Source organism: Melanostigma gelatinosum, assembly GCF_949748355.1.
Source record: "Melanostigma gelatinosum genome assembly, chromosome: 7".
In the NCBI taxonomy this organism is placed as follows: Eukaryota; Metazoa; Chordata; class Actinopteri; order Perciformes; family Zoarcidae; genus Melanostigma; species Melanostigma gelatinosum.
Window position 1 is genome coordinate 13,307,809 of NC_136640.1, and position 14,600 is coordinate 13,322,408.

At 41.0% G+C, this 14,600-nt stretch overlaps 1 protein-coding gene across 1 annotated transcript; it reads right to left on the reverse strand.

The window, feature by feature from the left end:
- Nucleotides 1-273: 273 nt before the first annotated feature.
- clptm1 (CLPTM1 regulator of GABA type A receptor forward trafficking) lies at nucleotides 274-14,166 on the reverse strand. The gene is made up of 14 exons (XM_079271424.1): nucleotides 14,059-14,166; nucleotides 9,951-10,081; nucleotides 6,533-6,656; nucleotides 6,194-6,352; nucleotides 5,874-5,991; nucleotides 5,681-5,766; nucleotides 4,982-5,102; nucleotides 4,628-4,872; nucleotides 4,252-4,345; nucleotides 3,953-4,143; nucleotides 2,929-3,024; nucleotides 2,660-2,795; nucleotides 1,799-1,966; nucleotides 274-1,438 (listed from the first exon to the last, which is right to left on the reverse strand). The coding sequence occupies exons 1-14, from the start codon at nucleotides 14,107-14,109 to the stop codon at nucleotides 1,257-1,259; spliced, it is 1,902 nt and encodes a 633-aa protein (XP_079127550.1). The 5' UTR covers nucleotides 14,110-14,166; the 3' UTR covers nucleotides 274-1,256.
- Nucleotides 14,167-14,600: the final 434 nt, after the last annotated feature.

The window sequence follows — 14,600 nt, forward strand, 5'->3', positions numbered from 1 at the left end:
GTGTTTTCACTGTGTTCCACAACACAAACATGTCCTGTATCTAGTATTTAATCCCAGCATACTGCAACTAGCCCGTTTGCTTCCCTCAAAGACCCGACTACATAACATATGCATGTGCCTTGCAAACAAACTAGCTGCAACATCTATTTTTAAAATGTTGAAGTTTCATGCAAATATGTTCTTAAACCTAGAAAGTTATTTAAAAACAAGTGATACAATTGAAAAGAAGCTTTGGAAAGACATTTTAAATCACACTTAGGTTTTACTATAAACATGAGTGAATCAAAATTTAATATGTACGAACATGGAAACCGATTTGTTTCAGGATTTACAGCACTCAAAATTAAAACAAGAGACACTGGAGTTCCTCCAGCACACCAGACTGTCTCCACCGTGTCTGTCGAGGCGATCTGTTTTCAAGTGTCGACGTGAAACAATTTGAGAATCAGACATCTGGTTGAGGGGATAAAATTAAAATTAGACTTGCAAATTAGCCAACGCTACACAGATTTGACAACAGTATTATTAACATGACAAGCTGAGATTCTGTGCAGTTTGACGTACAAAAAAGATGCTTCAGTGACAGAAAAAAAAAATTAAGTCATTGACAATATTAATATATTTATATTAATACCAACAAGGCTGTTGTTTTTTTATGTTCAAGTTGAGAACATTAACCATTTGTTTTAAATTGAGGGTAGTAGTCACTGTCTTGTGGGTAGTGTCCTGTTAAGTCGGCCATCTTTTCTCCAGTCACCACCTCTCTCTTTCCAGTTTCCTCCAGCACTACTCGCCAGGTTCCAGGCAATCCGAAACACAATGCTCACATGGAATGAAAAGAAAAATTCACAAGGAATCTACACAAAGAAAAAATTAAATAAAAAGCTACACTTAGCCTCTTTTTTTTTTTACTCTGTATAAAACAAAAAGGTAGTATGACTGCAACCCTCCCAACCTCTACTCCAAGACATCGTTACCCTCTGAAAAATCATACAGAACATCACGTTTTGTTTTACTTCACTTGAACTGCAAAACGAGAGGGCCGGGAACAGAAAGAAGAATTTACCAAGTCTACACTGAATATGATTCTCTGTGGATCCACACAGAGATCACAGGGAACAGTTGAACTGCACTTTTTTTTTTTTATAGTGGCGTCCATGACAGCTTAACGACGACTCCCCTCCCTGCCTAATCTCCACAAGTCCTCTTCGCCCCAGAAGTGAGGGCCAGGGAGGCAGATGAGGGCGTGGTCTCGCTTAATCGTTCTTCTTCTCCTCCTCTGGTTTGTCTGTGATAGCGGCGGGTGCGCCAGGAGCGCCGTCTGCCGCTTCCGTGCCGTCTGGGACGCGTTCCACTCCGCTGGTGCCAAACTCGTTGAACCTGTTGGGATCAACCCGGTAGATCCAGCGCTGGTAAAGGTAGACGAAGAACACCACGTCTGCAGGAACGGAGACGGGTTAGTCCAGTGAGAATCAGGTATAATTAAAATGCATTTTACCCGTAATAAACATTTGCCATCAAGTACAAAACATATTAATTAGTGGTTAAATAAAGCCTTTAATGCCAAATCAAACCTTTAGGAGCTGAGCTGATGGAGATAATGACATAACCTACATTTCCTCACTGACCAACCAGCATATTATCAGCAAAGGGAATCATGAAAATCAGTGCGATGTAGTGAGTTGATACTAGGTGGAGGTGGTGTGACAGGCATCAAAGGCTGATGTTAAATGATTATTTAACTTCCCCTGATCTAAGTAAATACATAAGTGCAACATCTAGATGGGGGAAGACGTACCGTCTCTGAGGCACCCTATCCTGTACATCATGGGCATCTTGATGACGAAGGCAAACAGGTCGTCGATAAAGGTGTTGAGAGCCTTGTAGGTGAGCATCCTCCATGGGAGGTGGGCCACAGACTTCATTTTGTAGTTGATGAATAGCTGCGGCGTCATTGTAATGAAACCTAAAAAACCAAAAGCGGATATAGGAAGGATTAGACAACAAGCAACGGAACTAAGTAAAGTCTATTAATACACAGCACATTAGCAGAGGCCGCTGGGAATTGGATATGTAACCATGATGAAAGTGTGAAAACATTAGCTGCATGTACGTCCACTTAGAGACGGGGGAATTAAGAGAGACCATTAGAATAATCAGCTAAATCTCTGGCCTCTGAAAATAGATTTACATAAACAGGAACAAAACCAATAAAGTAAATTCAATAATACATTAAGAAAATAAATATACAACAGTTCCAGGGATAGAGATTCTTATAAACTTCTGTATTTAAGGTATTAACTGTATTCTTCTGTTTGGAAGGCCTACACAGAGATTGGAGATTTTGATTTATAGGTAAGAACATACTGTATACAAGAGTGTTCCCTGAATCATTTCATATACATTAGCTAATTCATGGCACACGCATAAATAAATCATCACGTTTATTTGCAATGAGTTCATTTTCTCCTTTTTTAGCTAAGATATAATGTTTTTTGTGTTACCGTTACAGTACATTAAGACCCGTTTATGTGCGATTAAACCATGTAAAAAACATTCAATTCCTGGCAATCAATATAAATATTCCTCTAAAAAGGACACACAAGACAAAAATGATAATTAGTGGAGTGAAGTATGTGAATGCTTCAGACATACTCACCAAAGGTTAACAAGAAGCCATAGAGCATGCCGAGTACCCATGAGTACCAGCCTTTGTGCTCTACGTACAACAGACTGTAGACGGCATAGCAGCCAAACAGAGGGTAGAGCAGCCACGACAGGTACTTGAAAGCCATCTGCTCACAGGTAAAGATAGGAAAACGTGTTATCAGAAAAAAATATGACATTTACTTGTATAAAAGATTACTTATTTGCTGTTTTTGTAACACTCTTGCGGTGTTCAGAGTTGTGTAGTTGAGTTTTACTTACGTCGTCGTAGATTTTGGTTGAAGACTGCACATATGTTGACTTGTCTTTGAAGACCAATCTTGGCAACACTCCTGCAATTTTGTTCTCTCTGTCCAACTAGAGAACGACAAACAGTTTATCAGTACATACAATGGTACATGGCAATAACAATAGGACAATGTACAGTACAGGCGGTACGATAGGTTAGCATTTGAATTAACAAAAGAGAAAGTTTGAAAATCAAGGTCTCTTTCTGAAGTCAGTCTAGTAGAGGAGTCTGCTGGTTCTCATTCAAACATCATCCTGAAACAGTCACTGGTTAACCACCAATTTTCTGGTTGAGGATGAACTCAGTCAACTAACTCCTCACTAAGACCAGGAGGGTGGATCACATCACTCCAGTTCTGAGGTCTTTGCACTGGCTTCCTGTCCAACAAAGAATTGACTTTAAAATCCTGCTGTTGGTTTACAAAGCACTGAATGGTTTAGGGCCAAAATACATCTCTGATCTGCTGCTACCTTATGAACCATCCCGACCCCTCAGGTCGTCTGGGACCGGTCTACTTTCTGTTCCCAGAGTCAGAACTAAACATGGCGAAGCAGCGTTCAGTTTTTCTGCTCCACATATCTGGAACAAAGTCCCAGAAAGCTGCAGGTCTGCTAAGACCCTCAGCTCCTTTAAATCAAGATTGAAGACTTTTCTGTTTGCTGCTGCCTTTAATTGAACCACGTTCAATTAATATATTAATCAATTTCCTGCATTTCACTGCTGAATTTTATTTCTTACACCGTTTCATTAATTGTTTTTAAATCTCCTTTTCTTTTGCCTTATGTTTTGATGCTTTTATGTGAAGCACTTTGAATTACCTTGTTGTTGAAATGTGCTATACAAATAAACTTGCCTTGCCTTGCCTCAGTGACATTTGTTAAAGACGGACAGGAGCCACTGGCTCAAAAGTTGTTTTTTTTCCATAATTTATATTTAAATAAACAATGTTAAACAAACATTACTGTGCATTAAAAAAAAAACAATCCTCCGACTTACCTTGACGTCCATGACCTTGGTGATTTTCCACAGGTCAATAAGGAGGCCGATGAAGATGCTGACCTGCACCACGAAGTTAGTTTCGTTGTCCAGGATGTACAACAGCACCACCAGAGACTGAAAGACTCCAAATGTGATGGAGCGCACGGAGAGGCCTTCCAGAGACTGTCTGCTGTTCCAGAACTGGATATCTGAGGAGGAGATGGTGGTGAGTTGCAGCGGAGTGGTAGACGAACACAGTGCAGTCGATGTGTCGTTGTTGACAAGTCCTCACTAAAGACGGGCTGCTGTGACCTCACCATTCTTGAAGGCAAGAAACTCGAAAATGCTGTGCACAATGGACACAACAATGGTGATTCCCAGCAGGTACGGGTTGGTTTCCAGAAGAGCCACCTATAACAGAGAGTATCATCATAAATCACAGGTGTAACAGTTTGAGTCTGAATCTTTATGTTTGATCAGAAAGTACACAAGTTACATTTAGCTGCCGCGTCACAGCTAGAAAACAAATAAAAGATAATAGAAAAGTACTATAAATACAGCTAGTATGAAAAAAATGAAAGCAATTGTATTTTCAACTAAACCTCTGTATAAGAACCAAAAAAAAATAAAACATTTTCCATCTCATATAGTGAAATTCCCTTTATTCAGCCTTCCGTCACTGTGACCTCTTACCTTGACAGAGTCTTGGTCCTCGTCGGACTGCTCGTAGGTGTCGTCGGGTAGGAAGTTCCACGGTGAACGTGCATTTTGGGCAGCGTACAGCTGCCAGCGCCACAAGGACAGCGGGCAGTAGCCGAGGCGCAGTGGGAGTGTTGTCAGGGTGTCGTTGATGGGAAAGTAGTCCTTCTGAAGGTTCCAGTAGTCATTGAAGTACACTATGGGATAGTAGTCGCCACTCACCGCATCAAACTTAACATCTAGTGGTGGAAGAGTGGAATCGTCAAAGATGTTTGATAGAAAAAGAACAACTCTTTAAACAGCGGCTGTAGGTGAGACCTGGCAAAGAGTGGAGTGGGAGGAGCTTACGTTGGTCCAGAGGAGGGGGAACAGAGCCCTTAACCCAGGCAGTGTGGTCGTCCACCATGTTGATGGTGAGGTTGGGGTGCCAATGAGAGATGATCTCCACTGGACCGTGGCTCTCTGCTCGCTGTGAAGAAACACATTTGATTTGACATGTCAGAGATGAGCTGCATCATCATCTACGAAGAGCAGATCTTCTATTGATGATAAGACCAATACAAAGTAAACTCCAACTCCTCAACTTGTTGATTTACCTTATTACTGACGATTTTAACTAAATGTATTCATAGCCTTTCTCAGGATAAGCTCCAATATGTGTTTCTGTAAGATGTATGTCATAAGATGAGGATAAACACGTATTATGGACTAACAGACACTGGATTAAAATACTGGTAATAAAAATACTACAAACGGTAATATATTTTGTAAATAAACAATCTTTGGTTTTGTTATTGTGACGAAGATGCTCACTGGTGAACAAACTATGTAGCGGTGACACCACTTCTAAAATACCTTAAATCAAGTTTGACATTTCTTGACTGATATTTCTTGTTACTTGACCAGCACACACACACACAGACACACACAGACAGCGATATATCTGCAATAAGCTAATATCAGTGCAATATCAGCCTGGGCAATATGTCAGTCTAGCTCTACGGTGTACAAAGTATTACGTGAAATTATTCAGTAAAACTAAAATACCTTGATCACTTCGGGATCTGCTTCTGTCTCGCCCGTTAGCAGATTCTTGGTCTTCATAAACTTTCTTCGCTTGAATTTATTCAGCACTGAAAGAGATAAACAAGTAAATAACTCTTAGAAATGAACTATATTGTTCTATTATTACCACTTTTGTTTAAAGTTTCCACTTTGTGCGCCCTCCAGATGTGCTTACTGCGTGTTGAATGAACTGTTGCCAGTCTGCGGTACTGCCCCTTGCGTTTTGGGTCGGGGTGGAATCCACTTTTAGTGAAGTAGACGTGCATGTAAAGAGAACCGTTCTTCAGCAGATTCTGCAAGTACACAAACAGGAACAGGTATTAGAGTTTCAGACAAAAACACATTACAAGTATGTCGAGTTCATCGTAACTCGTCTTTCCTGTTCCTCACCAACGTCAACCTCATACCCTGAACTAATACCGGTTCCCTCTCACAATCCATCTACTGTCTGTCGCCTCTCTCTTCAGATCGTATCACTCTCCCCGTCATCCTCACCTCTGGGACGTCTATCTCCTTATGGTGCTCGTAACAGCCGTCCCCTTCCTCCCCGACGGTCCAGTCTCCGTAGACCAAGTCCCTGTGGAACCAGAACAGGGCTTCTGTGTTGTTGAAGTCGGTGAACACCTCGTCTTGGGACAAATACACGTACAGGTCCTGCAAGCATGGTAAGAAAGGTGTTTGACATTAAAAGAGTCATGGGAGAGCAAGCCTGAAAGGAAGCTTTAGCACCGTTTCGCTTTCTAAATACTTCAAGAGATCACAACAGCTTCACTTCAATTAAAAACAACTGGCCGTGTACATGAAGGCAATGGACAGAGGGGACGAGTGTAATACCATGAGGGTGTCCTTGGGGAACAGGTTCCTGCTGGGTACTCTGGGGACCCCGGCTGGAGTGCTGGGGTCTGGAGTTGAAGGCCCACGACGGAACCAGCTGCTGATCGCCCAGATTATGAAGATTCTGGAGAAACAAGTGAAAACTGAGTCAGAAGAGCTGGTAAATAAGGGATGAAAGTCAAAGTTAAGAGAAAAAAGAAACAGGAGAGCAGTAGGTGATGAGTATTAATCTTAACTCATCACCTTTGTATGTTAATGGAGAAATACTCTAACAAAACCCTGAGACAAAGTAATTAGTTTGGACCTTTTAGCTTGAGATCTGAATAACTCAACCACCCTTTGTGTGCTCGTGGCTTTGTTCAATGTCCCTCTTTGGTTGGTATGGCTTAAAAAGACATTCAAATAATGCATTTTCTGTCTGATAGAATACAATACATAAAACATAGTTACACATGATATGGTTGCCTTTGATCTACCTAACACTTGATCTACTTAATGAAAGATTTTAAAAGCTAAATCACTGCCAGACAAACTTACAACAGCAAAATAATGCAATATAATCTTTTTGATCTCATGAATTGACATGTTCGTTCACTGGTTGGCTGTCAAAGTAACTGCTTGGCTAAGGCAGGAAAATCAACCAAAGGGCTTTATTTGATCTAGATGCCATAAAAGTAATAAAACTGGTACCACCTCCACACATGCTCTGCTCGAGCATTTTTAGTGGAAAATAACCTTTGGGAGATATATCAACATTAACCGATTAGAAAAATGTTAAAACACCCTGAAAGTTACTGCACTCTACATACATTAGACCAGCGGTTCCCAAACTTTTTAGGCCGCGCACCCCCTTCTACATCCCGACCGGGTTCGCGCACACCCTTATTAAAAAAAAAAAAAAAAAAAAAAAGAAGCAACAGAGCCTTTTAAGCCTTCATAGCCGCATAAGAATCGGACCAATGAGAGAACAGTTTGCTCACGCGTGGCATTTGTTTACAAGATTTAGTCCGCTGTTAAATGTTGCAGTGTGAACACAAACCGAACAAAGGAGCAACTGCAACAAAGCAAACGAACTGAAGGTGTGAAAACGCCCTGAAACACTGCAACAAAGTTTCAATAACTTTCAGTGACACAAGGCGTCACTTTTAAAGAGCAATACGGATGCGAGCACACACGCACAGGCTCAGAGGCAGATTGTCACATTTAATTTACAATTAATGAGCGACTAATGTAGCCAGGATGTCTTCGGACAAAGCATCGATGCGGAGACACAGTGTTGTTGGACACCGGGATCATGTCCAACGTTTTTGCTTCTTTCTCCCCAATCATACATTCCACCATCTCTCTGGCAGCTGGCAAGCTCACGTCTTCGGCGATTGTGTGCGGTAGCCCCTTTCTCGCTATTCTGTAACCAGATATGAAGCCTGTAGTGCGTCATTTATAGACCCAACACATGAATGAGACTCCAGTTGTTTTTGGCTGTTTTGTAACTCCTCCAATTTCGATATAAAAAATGTAAGGGGCTTTTGACTTGCACTGGCATGCTTGGTGTTCAGGTGGCGACGTAAATAAAAGCTTCAGACTGTTAGCCAGAACCTCACTGCACACCACGCACTGTGGCTTTGGGGAATCTGCGTTGCCAATCCAAGTGAAGCCCAGACACAGATACTTTTCATCATATTTCCTCTTTTTTTTCCCCAGTCTCCTCCGTCTCATCTTCCTCTGACTCTGGCTCGATTTCTTCTCCCGGTCTCTCCCCAACGCACCTCTCCGTTCCCCTCGCCTCCGATTCCTCTCTCTCTCTCTCTGTCCCTCTCCTCTTTTACGACTGATAGCTTCAGATGTCCCACCTGACAGTTTTTAAATTAAAATTACATTTTTTTTTTATATTTAATATTATTACACCATCAGACCGCCATTACACTTTTCCTCTCGCGCACCCCCTAGAGGCAGCTCGCGCACCCCACTTTGGGAATCCCTGCACTAGACAACCGACAGCCACCAGTCAGGTAATACTCATTACTAGGGATGGAAATCATGAGGATCATTTCCCCCTCCCCGATACTACCACACACACACACACACACACACCTCCATATATATAGTAAAAGAACAAATTCAGAACTGGATTATAATTTATTCATACATCAGATATAACAAAATGCTGTTTATAGAGCATCAACAGTAATGTTTATAACAGCAAAGTCATCAGCCTACATTAACTCAATCTCACTATAAACAAATCTAAAAAAAGTGTCAATTAAATAAATAATATTCCTGACATCACAATACTGAGTAGAGTTTAGAAAGGCTGAAGAACAAGGAGGGGCTGGTTTGTCTCAGCCAGCAGCTGAGTTTACAAGAATTTGCTAAGTTAAGTACTTAACAGTTAGACCAGATACAAAATAGACAACTTTTAGACGAGCTAACACGCTGTGGTTGTGTAACACACAGCAGTGGTGGATGAGCGACAGTCTTGTATTATCGCTTTTCTTTCCTTGTTGAACAGGTGTATTGCTTAAGTATTGGCTTTTTACAAGAGATTGGGTTTCATTGCATTTGTGAAAAGCTTCATCAACCAGAGTTAAATTAATACACGCTCGTCAGTGTGCGAGTGCAACTCCGCCCGTCCTGCAGAGATGGGCACCGAGAGACCCCCGTTCTTACTCATTTAGAACCGGTTCCCGCTTAGAACCGGGTTTCAGAGGGCATCCAAACTTACGACATAGTTATTAAGAAAGTGAGTACAAGTGATTGACGGTGCAGGATTTCTTTTAGTCATCAGTCAGAAATTAACACTTTTTGAATGGTCCATTACACAAGTCACTGAACATTAAGTAAACTATAATTAGTGTGCTCTATAGAGACCTGACCTTTTTCAGCCCACCAATAGCAGCAGGAACAAACTTACCCATGTAACTGTGCCAAAACAGACTCCATTCATTAAACATTTGTCTTGTTTGTCTATGCTGTAATTTACAAAAAAAAGAAATGATGTTATTTGTTAATCTCTATCAACAGATTCTGCATTCACATGTAGGATTTTGTAGGCAACTGTTTTTTTGCATTGAAAGCGTTCTGATTTTCATTTGTAGGTCAGAGTAGTCGTGACTTATGACGCTCAAGCAGACGTTGGATAAATGCAGGTAAACAGTCTGTGTGGAGAGCAAAAGAGATGCAACACTTTGGCCAAAAGGCATTATGGGAACCCAGCCACTGTCGTCTGACAATGATTTCTAATGGTTAAAAATGTACCTGTAAACTAGCTACGGTACTTGTGAAACAACCCGGTCGTCTCTCAACTCCAACACCAGTCTCGAATCACAGGTTGCTAATCGGACCGCAAACAATTGAGCAGTGCTCTCCGCTTACAAAGGGAGGACAAGCCGGCCAAATTAAAAAGACAAGAAGAACTAACCTGAAGAGGACTCCTTTAATGACCTGCCATGCATTAGGTGCTGGTTGCTGCTGCGGCTGAGGATCCACTGCATTTTCAGCTGTCTGCACAGCCTGGCCATCCGTTGTTGCAGCGGTCCCATTACTGCTCACCTGCAACCAGACAGAAAAACGGTCAGTGCAGCCAAAGACGACACAAAGCCCAACGTGGTGGTATGATATAGTGTAATCTATATACTGATTTACCCTCAACCAATGGTCAAAAAGAATAAAGTACATTTTTAAGCATTGAGGATGTAGATAAGGTGACACAAATACAATTCATGGCAGATTTGACAATTAATTGGCGAGATAAAACAGTACCTCACCAAACCTTCTCTTACTCCAGCTTCTCAAACATGAAGATTTGCTGTTGTCTCTGATAACACAACTGTAAATTGAGTGCTTATGGGTTTGGACTGTTCTGGTAAGACAAAATAAGCTATTTGAATAAAAAACATCAGGTTCTGGAAAACAGACATTTTTAAACCATCTGGCGTTTTATTGATTTTTATAACATTCAACTGAACTGAACAAATTCACTGATGAAAATACATTTTTGATGCAATGCTAAAATAATGACAAATTACAGGAGGATGTATAAAGACGACATATTAAAGGCCCTAAAGCTGAGATATTTTATTTCTAAGGATTGCTAACTACTATGATCTCCTGACCTAACAGAACCTTTGTATCATGTAAGTATGAGCATACATATTAGCATATTAAATATCAGTAAAATCTTTCATTAGTTTGCTTCAGCATGTCCACATTCTATTCAAGTGACACAATACACAAGCGTATGCCAAGTCATGAGACTCATTCACCATCTAAACTCCCCCATTGTCACAAACACAACGGAGACCAGAGGCTGGCCTCGAGAAATAAACACTTGAGGGTAGGGCTGGGCGATAAATCGATTTAATCGATTAATTCGAATGTGTGCTTTAAGGCGATGTGTTTTATTGAAAATCGAGAAAATCGCCCCCACCCCTCCCCCCGTTCGGTTCCCGTAGTAGAGTGCGCGCGCATTGTTTACAAACTAAAACAATGGCGGCCAGCAGCTTCACTGCTGGCCGCCGCCGCCACCTCACAACAACAACCCAGCATTTTGGAGACATTCACCAACTGTACTCCGCATGCGAAGAAGAGTGCCCGGTGGAAAGCCATCACGGATGCAGTCGCGATGTATATCGCAAAAGATATGGTGCCCATATACACCGTGGAAAAGCCGGGGTTTATTCACCGTCTCAAAGCTTTGGACCCCAGGTACGTGCTACCAAGCCGTAAACATTTTTCTGACGTTGCCTTGCCTCGGCTGTACAATAGTACACGCCAAAGGATCTCTGCGGAGCTGGAGGGGATGTCATTCTACTCCGCAACAACTGACCTGTGGTCCAGCAGGTTGACCCAGACACCGATCCACTTGACTGGTGGAAGCGTCACCAACTTAACTTTCCAAGGCTAAGTACTTTAGCAAAGAAATACCTCTCTGTGCCAGCTACAAGTGCCCCCTCTGAGAGGCTTTTCAGTGTGTGGGGGGGGCATTGTTACATGCCACTGTGCATGCCTGAAGCCAGAGGTAGTAGACAGGCTTGTCTTCCTGGCAAAAAAATTTAGAAAAAACATGCACTACTGTTTAATACTGTTGGTTATGTTGTGAATGCACTTGATTTTGTTTACATGCACTTATTTACTGTGCAAAATATGTTATGTTGATGTTAGATCAGATGTTGCACTTTTGAAAATGTGAATGTTAAAGGGTCACATACATTTTATTTCATGCTGTGTTTGTATCAGTGTATTCAGTTAGAAAAGCTTACTGTAAAAAGTTACATTTGCACAGTTGTTTACAATGGAAGGCTACTATTTAATGCCATTTAATGTTATGTTTAATTTAATTTTATATTTAAATGATTCAGGCAAACAAAAGAGTGACCAAATACTTTTTGTATACTACAGGCACCTTTCTACAATGTTCAGGTTTTGTTTGCACTTTATTTTTATCAACCTACTTGGGAAAATCATCACAAAATAAAAGAAAATTGTTTTCAACAGCTTCTGTCATCTGCAAAAAATTTTGGGGGAAAAAAATCGATTTAAATCGTGAATCGGATTTTTTGTAAAAAAATCGGAGATTTTTTTTTTAGGCCATATCGCCCAGCCCTACTTGAGGGTAAAAAAGCCAAGGCCATGAAGTGGCTCAGAATAGATATTTTCATCCTTGATGCCATGTCCTGCAGTAGAAGCAATTCTATTATCTGAGACAAGGATCTCTGTCTCCTGGAGGGATCAACGTAATAACCGTGACACAGATGGATCATCGATATTTGCTCTACAAGAGAAACAAGGTTAGCTGTTCCAGCTCGAGATAATAATGTACAATTTACACACAATGACAAAGGATTAACAATTAACCACCGATTCAGGGTGCATAGTAAATGCTTCACACTGGATAGTGTGTGTCTAACAGGAAACGGGCTAACAGTCAAGATAAATCAGTCATTCACAGAAGTGGCGATTGCTCCGGTGATGTATCACACGTGAGAGTATCTCCTACAGAGGGAAGTAAGCCAATATTCAACATTGGCCAATAAATAGGGATATAAAAGGCATGTCTGTTGAATGTGTTTTAATTGGTATAGTAAAAGGCTTTCCATCTGTACTAAACTTTCCATCTGTGCTTATTTAATTACATTAAAGACTACTTTAAAAAAAAAGGACATTTTGTACAAGGAAAAAGGATGATATTTTAGACATGAAAATGCTGACTTCATCATGTGTGTTGTGCTAGGACCAATACAGCTACACCTGTAACCATCAGAAATATAAAATTATTATCACTATTAGCCACTTTTCCATAGATTAATACCTCAGAAATGTCTCTTAACTGATCAACGCTCCAGCAGTTGGCCTAAAGAGTAAAATAACTCATCTAAACGTAATAGATCACATTGTACCCTTTACCTACATTCTGCCACTTACATTTTAATCACAGCGCTTCGGTTATTCTGGAAGATAAATCCATAGTGATGTGTACAAAATCCCCCAAATTATTTTAGCAACATGTAACCCTGGAAAATACATGGTTGTAAGAGAAGGATGTGGAAAAACCCGTCAAAAAGACAGCAAATATTGTTTAACAACCTTTTGGGCATTTCTGAGGTTCTCAGAGATTTGCCATTCCTTAATCAATGCAATGACATGAGGTGTGAGCTAGGGTTACGAAAGACAGAAAATACTGGTCTGTCTTGGTCTTATGAGTAAAGATAACAGACATTTGCTACAGCTTTTTTAATATATATCTGAATATTTTGTATCACTAATCATTTTGTGTTTGTTTGGCTAAAGACAGACTTAAACTAAGCGGAGACCATGAGAGACCATGAGCGAGATTATTCACTTTGACAAATGGTGACGTTTGTCACTCCGGAAGTAATTGCTAGTCGACTAGATATTGTCCCAGTTACTTTAAACAATGTAAGAGAGCACATTCCAGAGTAAGCCAATTTTGACGTTTTCTATCTACATCCGATTCATCTTATTTGCCATTTTTATCAAGATCGGCTGCCGGGTTTTCCCGTGAGGCGTAAACAAAATGTACGTCGAGCATAAACGTTTCCCTGTAAAGACTATAATAATGAAAGACTCGGATTGACAGTAAATAATAATGTGGTCGAGCTGATCGAGACTGGCCTGGTTAGTCACGCAGAGCTGCGTTGCTCAGGCCTTGTGATAGCCAACTGACACACCGCAGCGGTCAGCTGGCTCACACAGACACACATTGAGTCAACTGATATTAATGTGACTTTTATGTAATGTTATGTCTTCCATTGAGTTTTCAACCGTTAACACCTCTCTCACGTCGCTAACAGTCCGGGTTTCTCAGCGCGCACTGCTAACGGCAGGAGGGGGTCGTTTTAAAAACCAACCGGCAACTGACAACGTCACTGAGGCTCGTGCAACGGTCGGTAACACGTTTGAATGTTACCGGTCCCCACACCGAACGTTCCAACGGATAAAAACGGCCCACTTCGCGTGGACGTGAAGAATAAGTGATATAATGATAGTGTCATTCTTTTTTTTTTTACCTCGCCGTTGCTCTCGATGGCTTTGGTAGCTTCGCTCTCCTGCGTCGCCATCTTCCCTTGTCTCTATCGCGCGCACACACACACCACACTGCTGCCTGGGAAACTGTGCTCCCGTCTCGCGAGAGGACAGTTTGAAGCATCATTGCAGTGACGTGCGTCTTCAGGGGGAGTGATGAAAAAAAAAAGTGAGGCTAATAAATACTGTAATCTTCAGCCTGCCCCTACTGTCTTCAACACCCCCACCAGTGTCGAATCTCCAAAATTGTAACTTTCCTTTGCACAATTTAATAAATGTATTTGTTCACTGTAAATTAAGTTTCTCCTGATTTAACAACCTGTGTCTCCCTGTATGAGTCTGTCAATTATCTCCCGGTGGCTTCAGTTCTCCTTTTTATGTTTTTTGTGATGTATGTTATGTTATTTCAAACTAATTTGCAATCATAAGAAGCGTGGTCTTTGTTGGTGAAATGTTTCTTATATACAAAGAACAATTACTTATCATAAAAAACTCCAAATATATAGTAGAGTAAAATGTTTTAGGT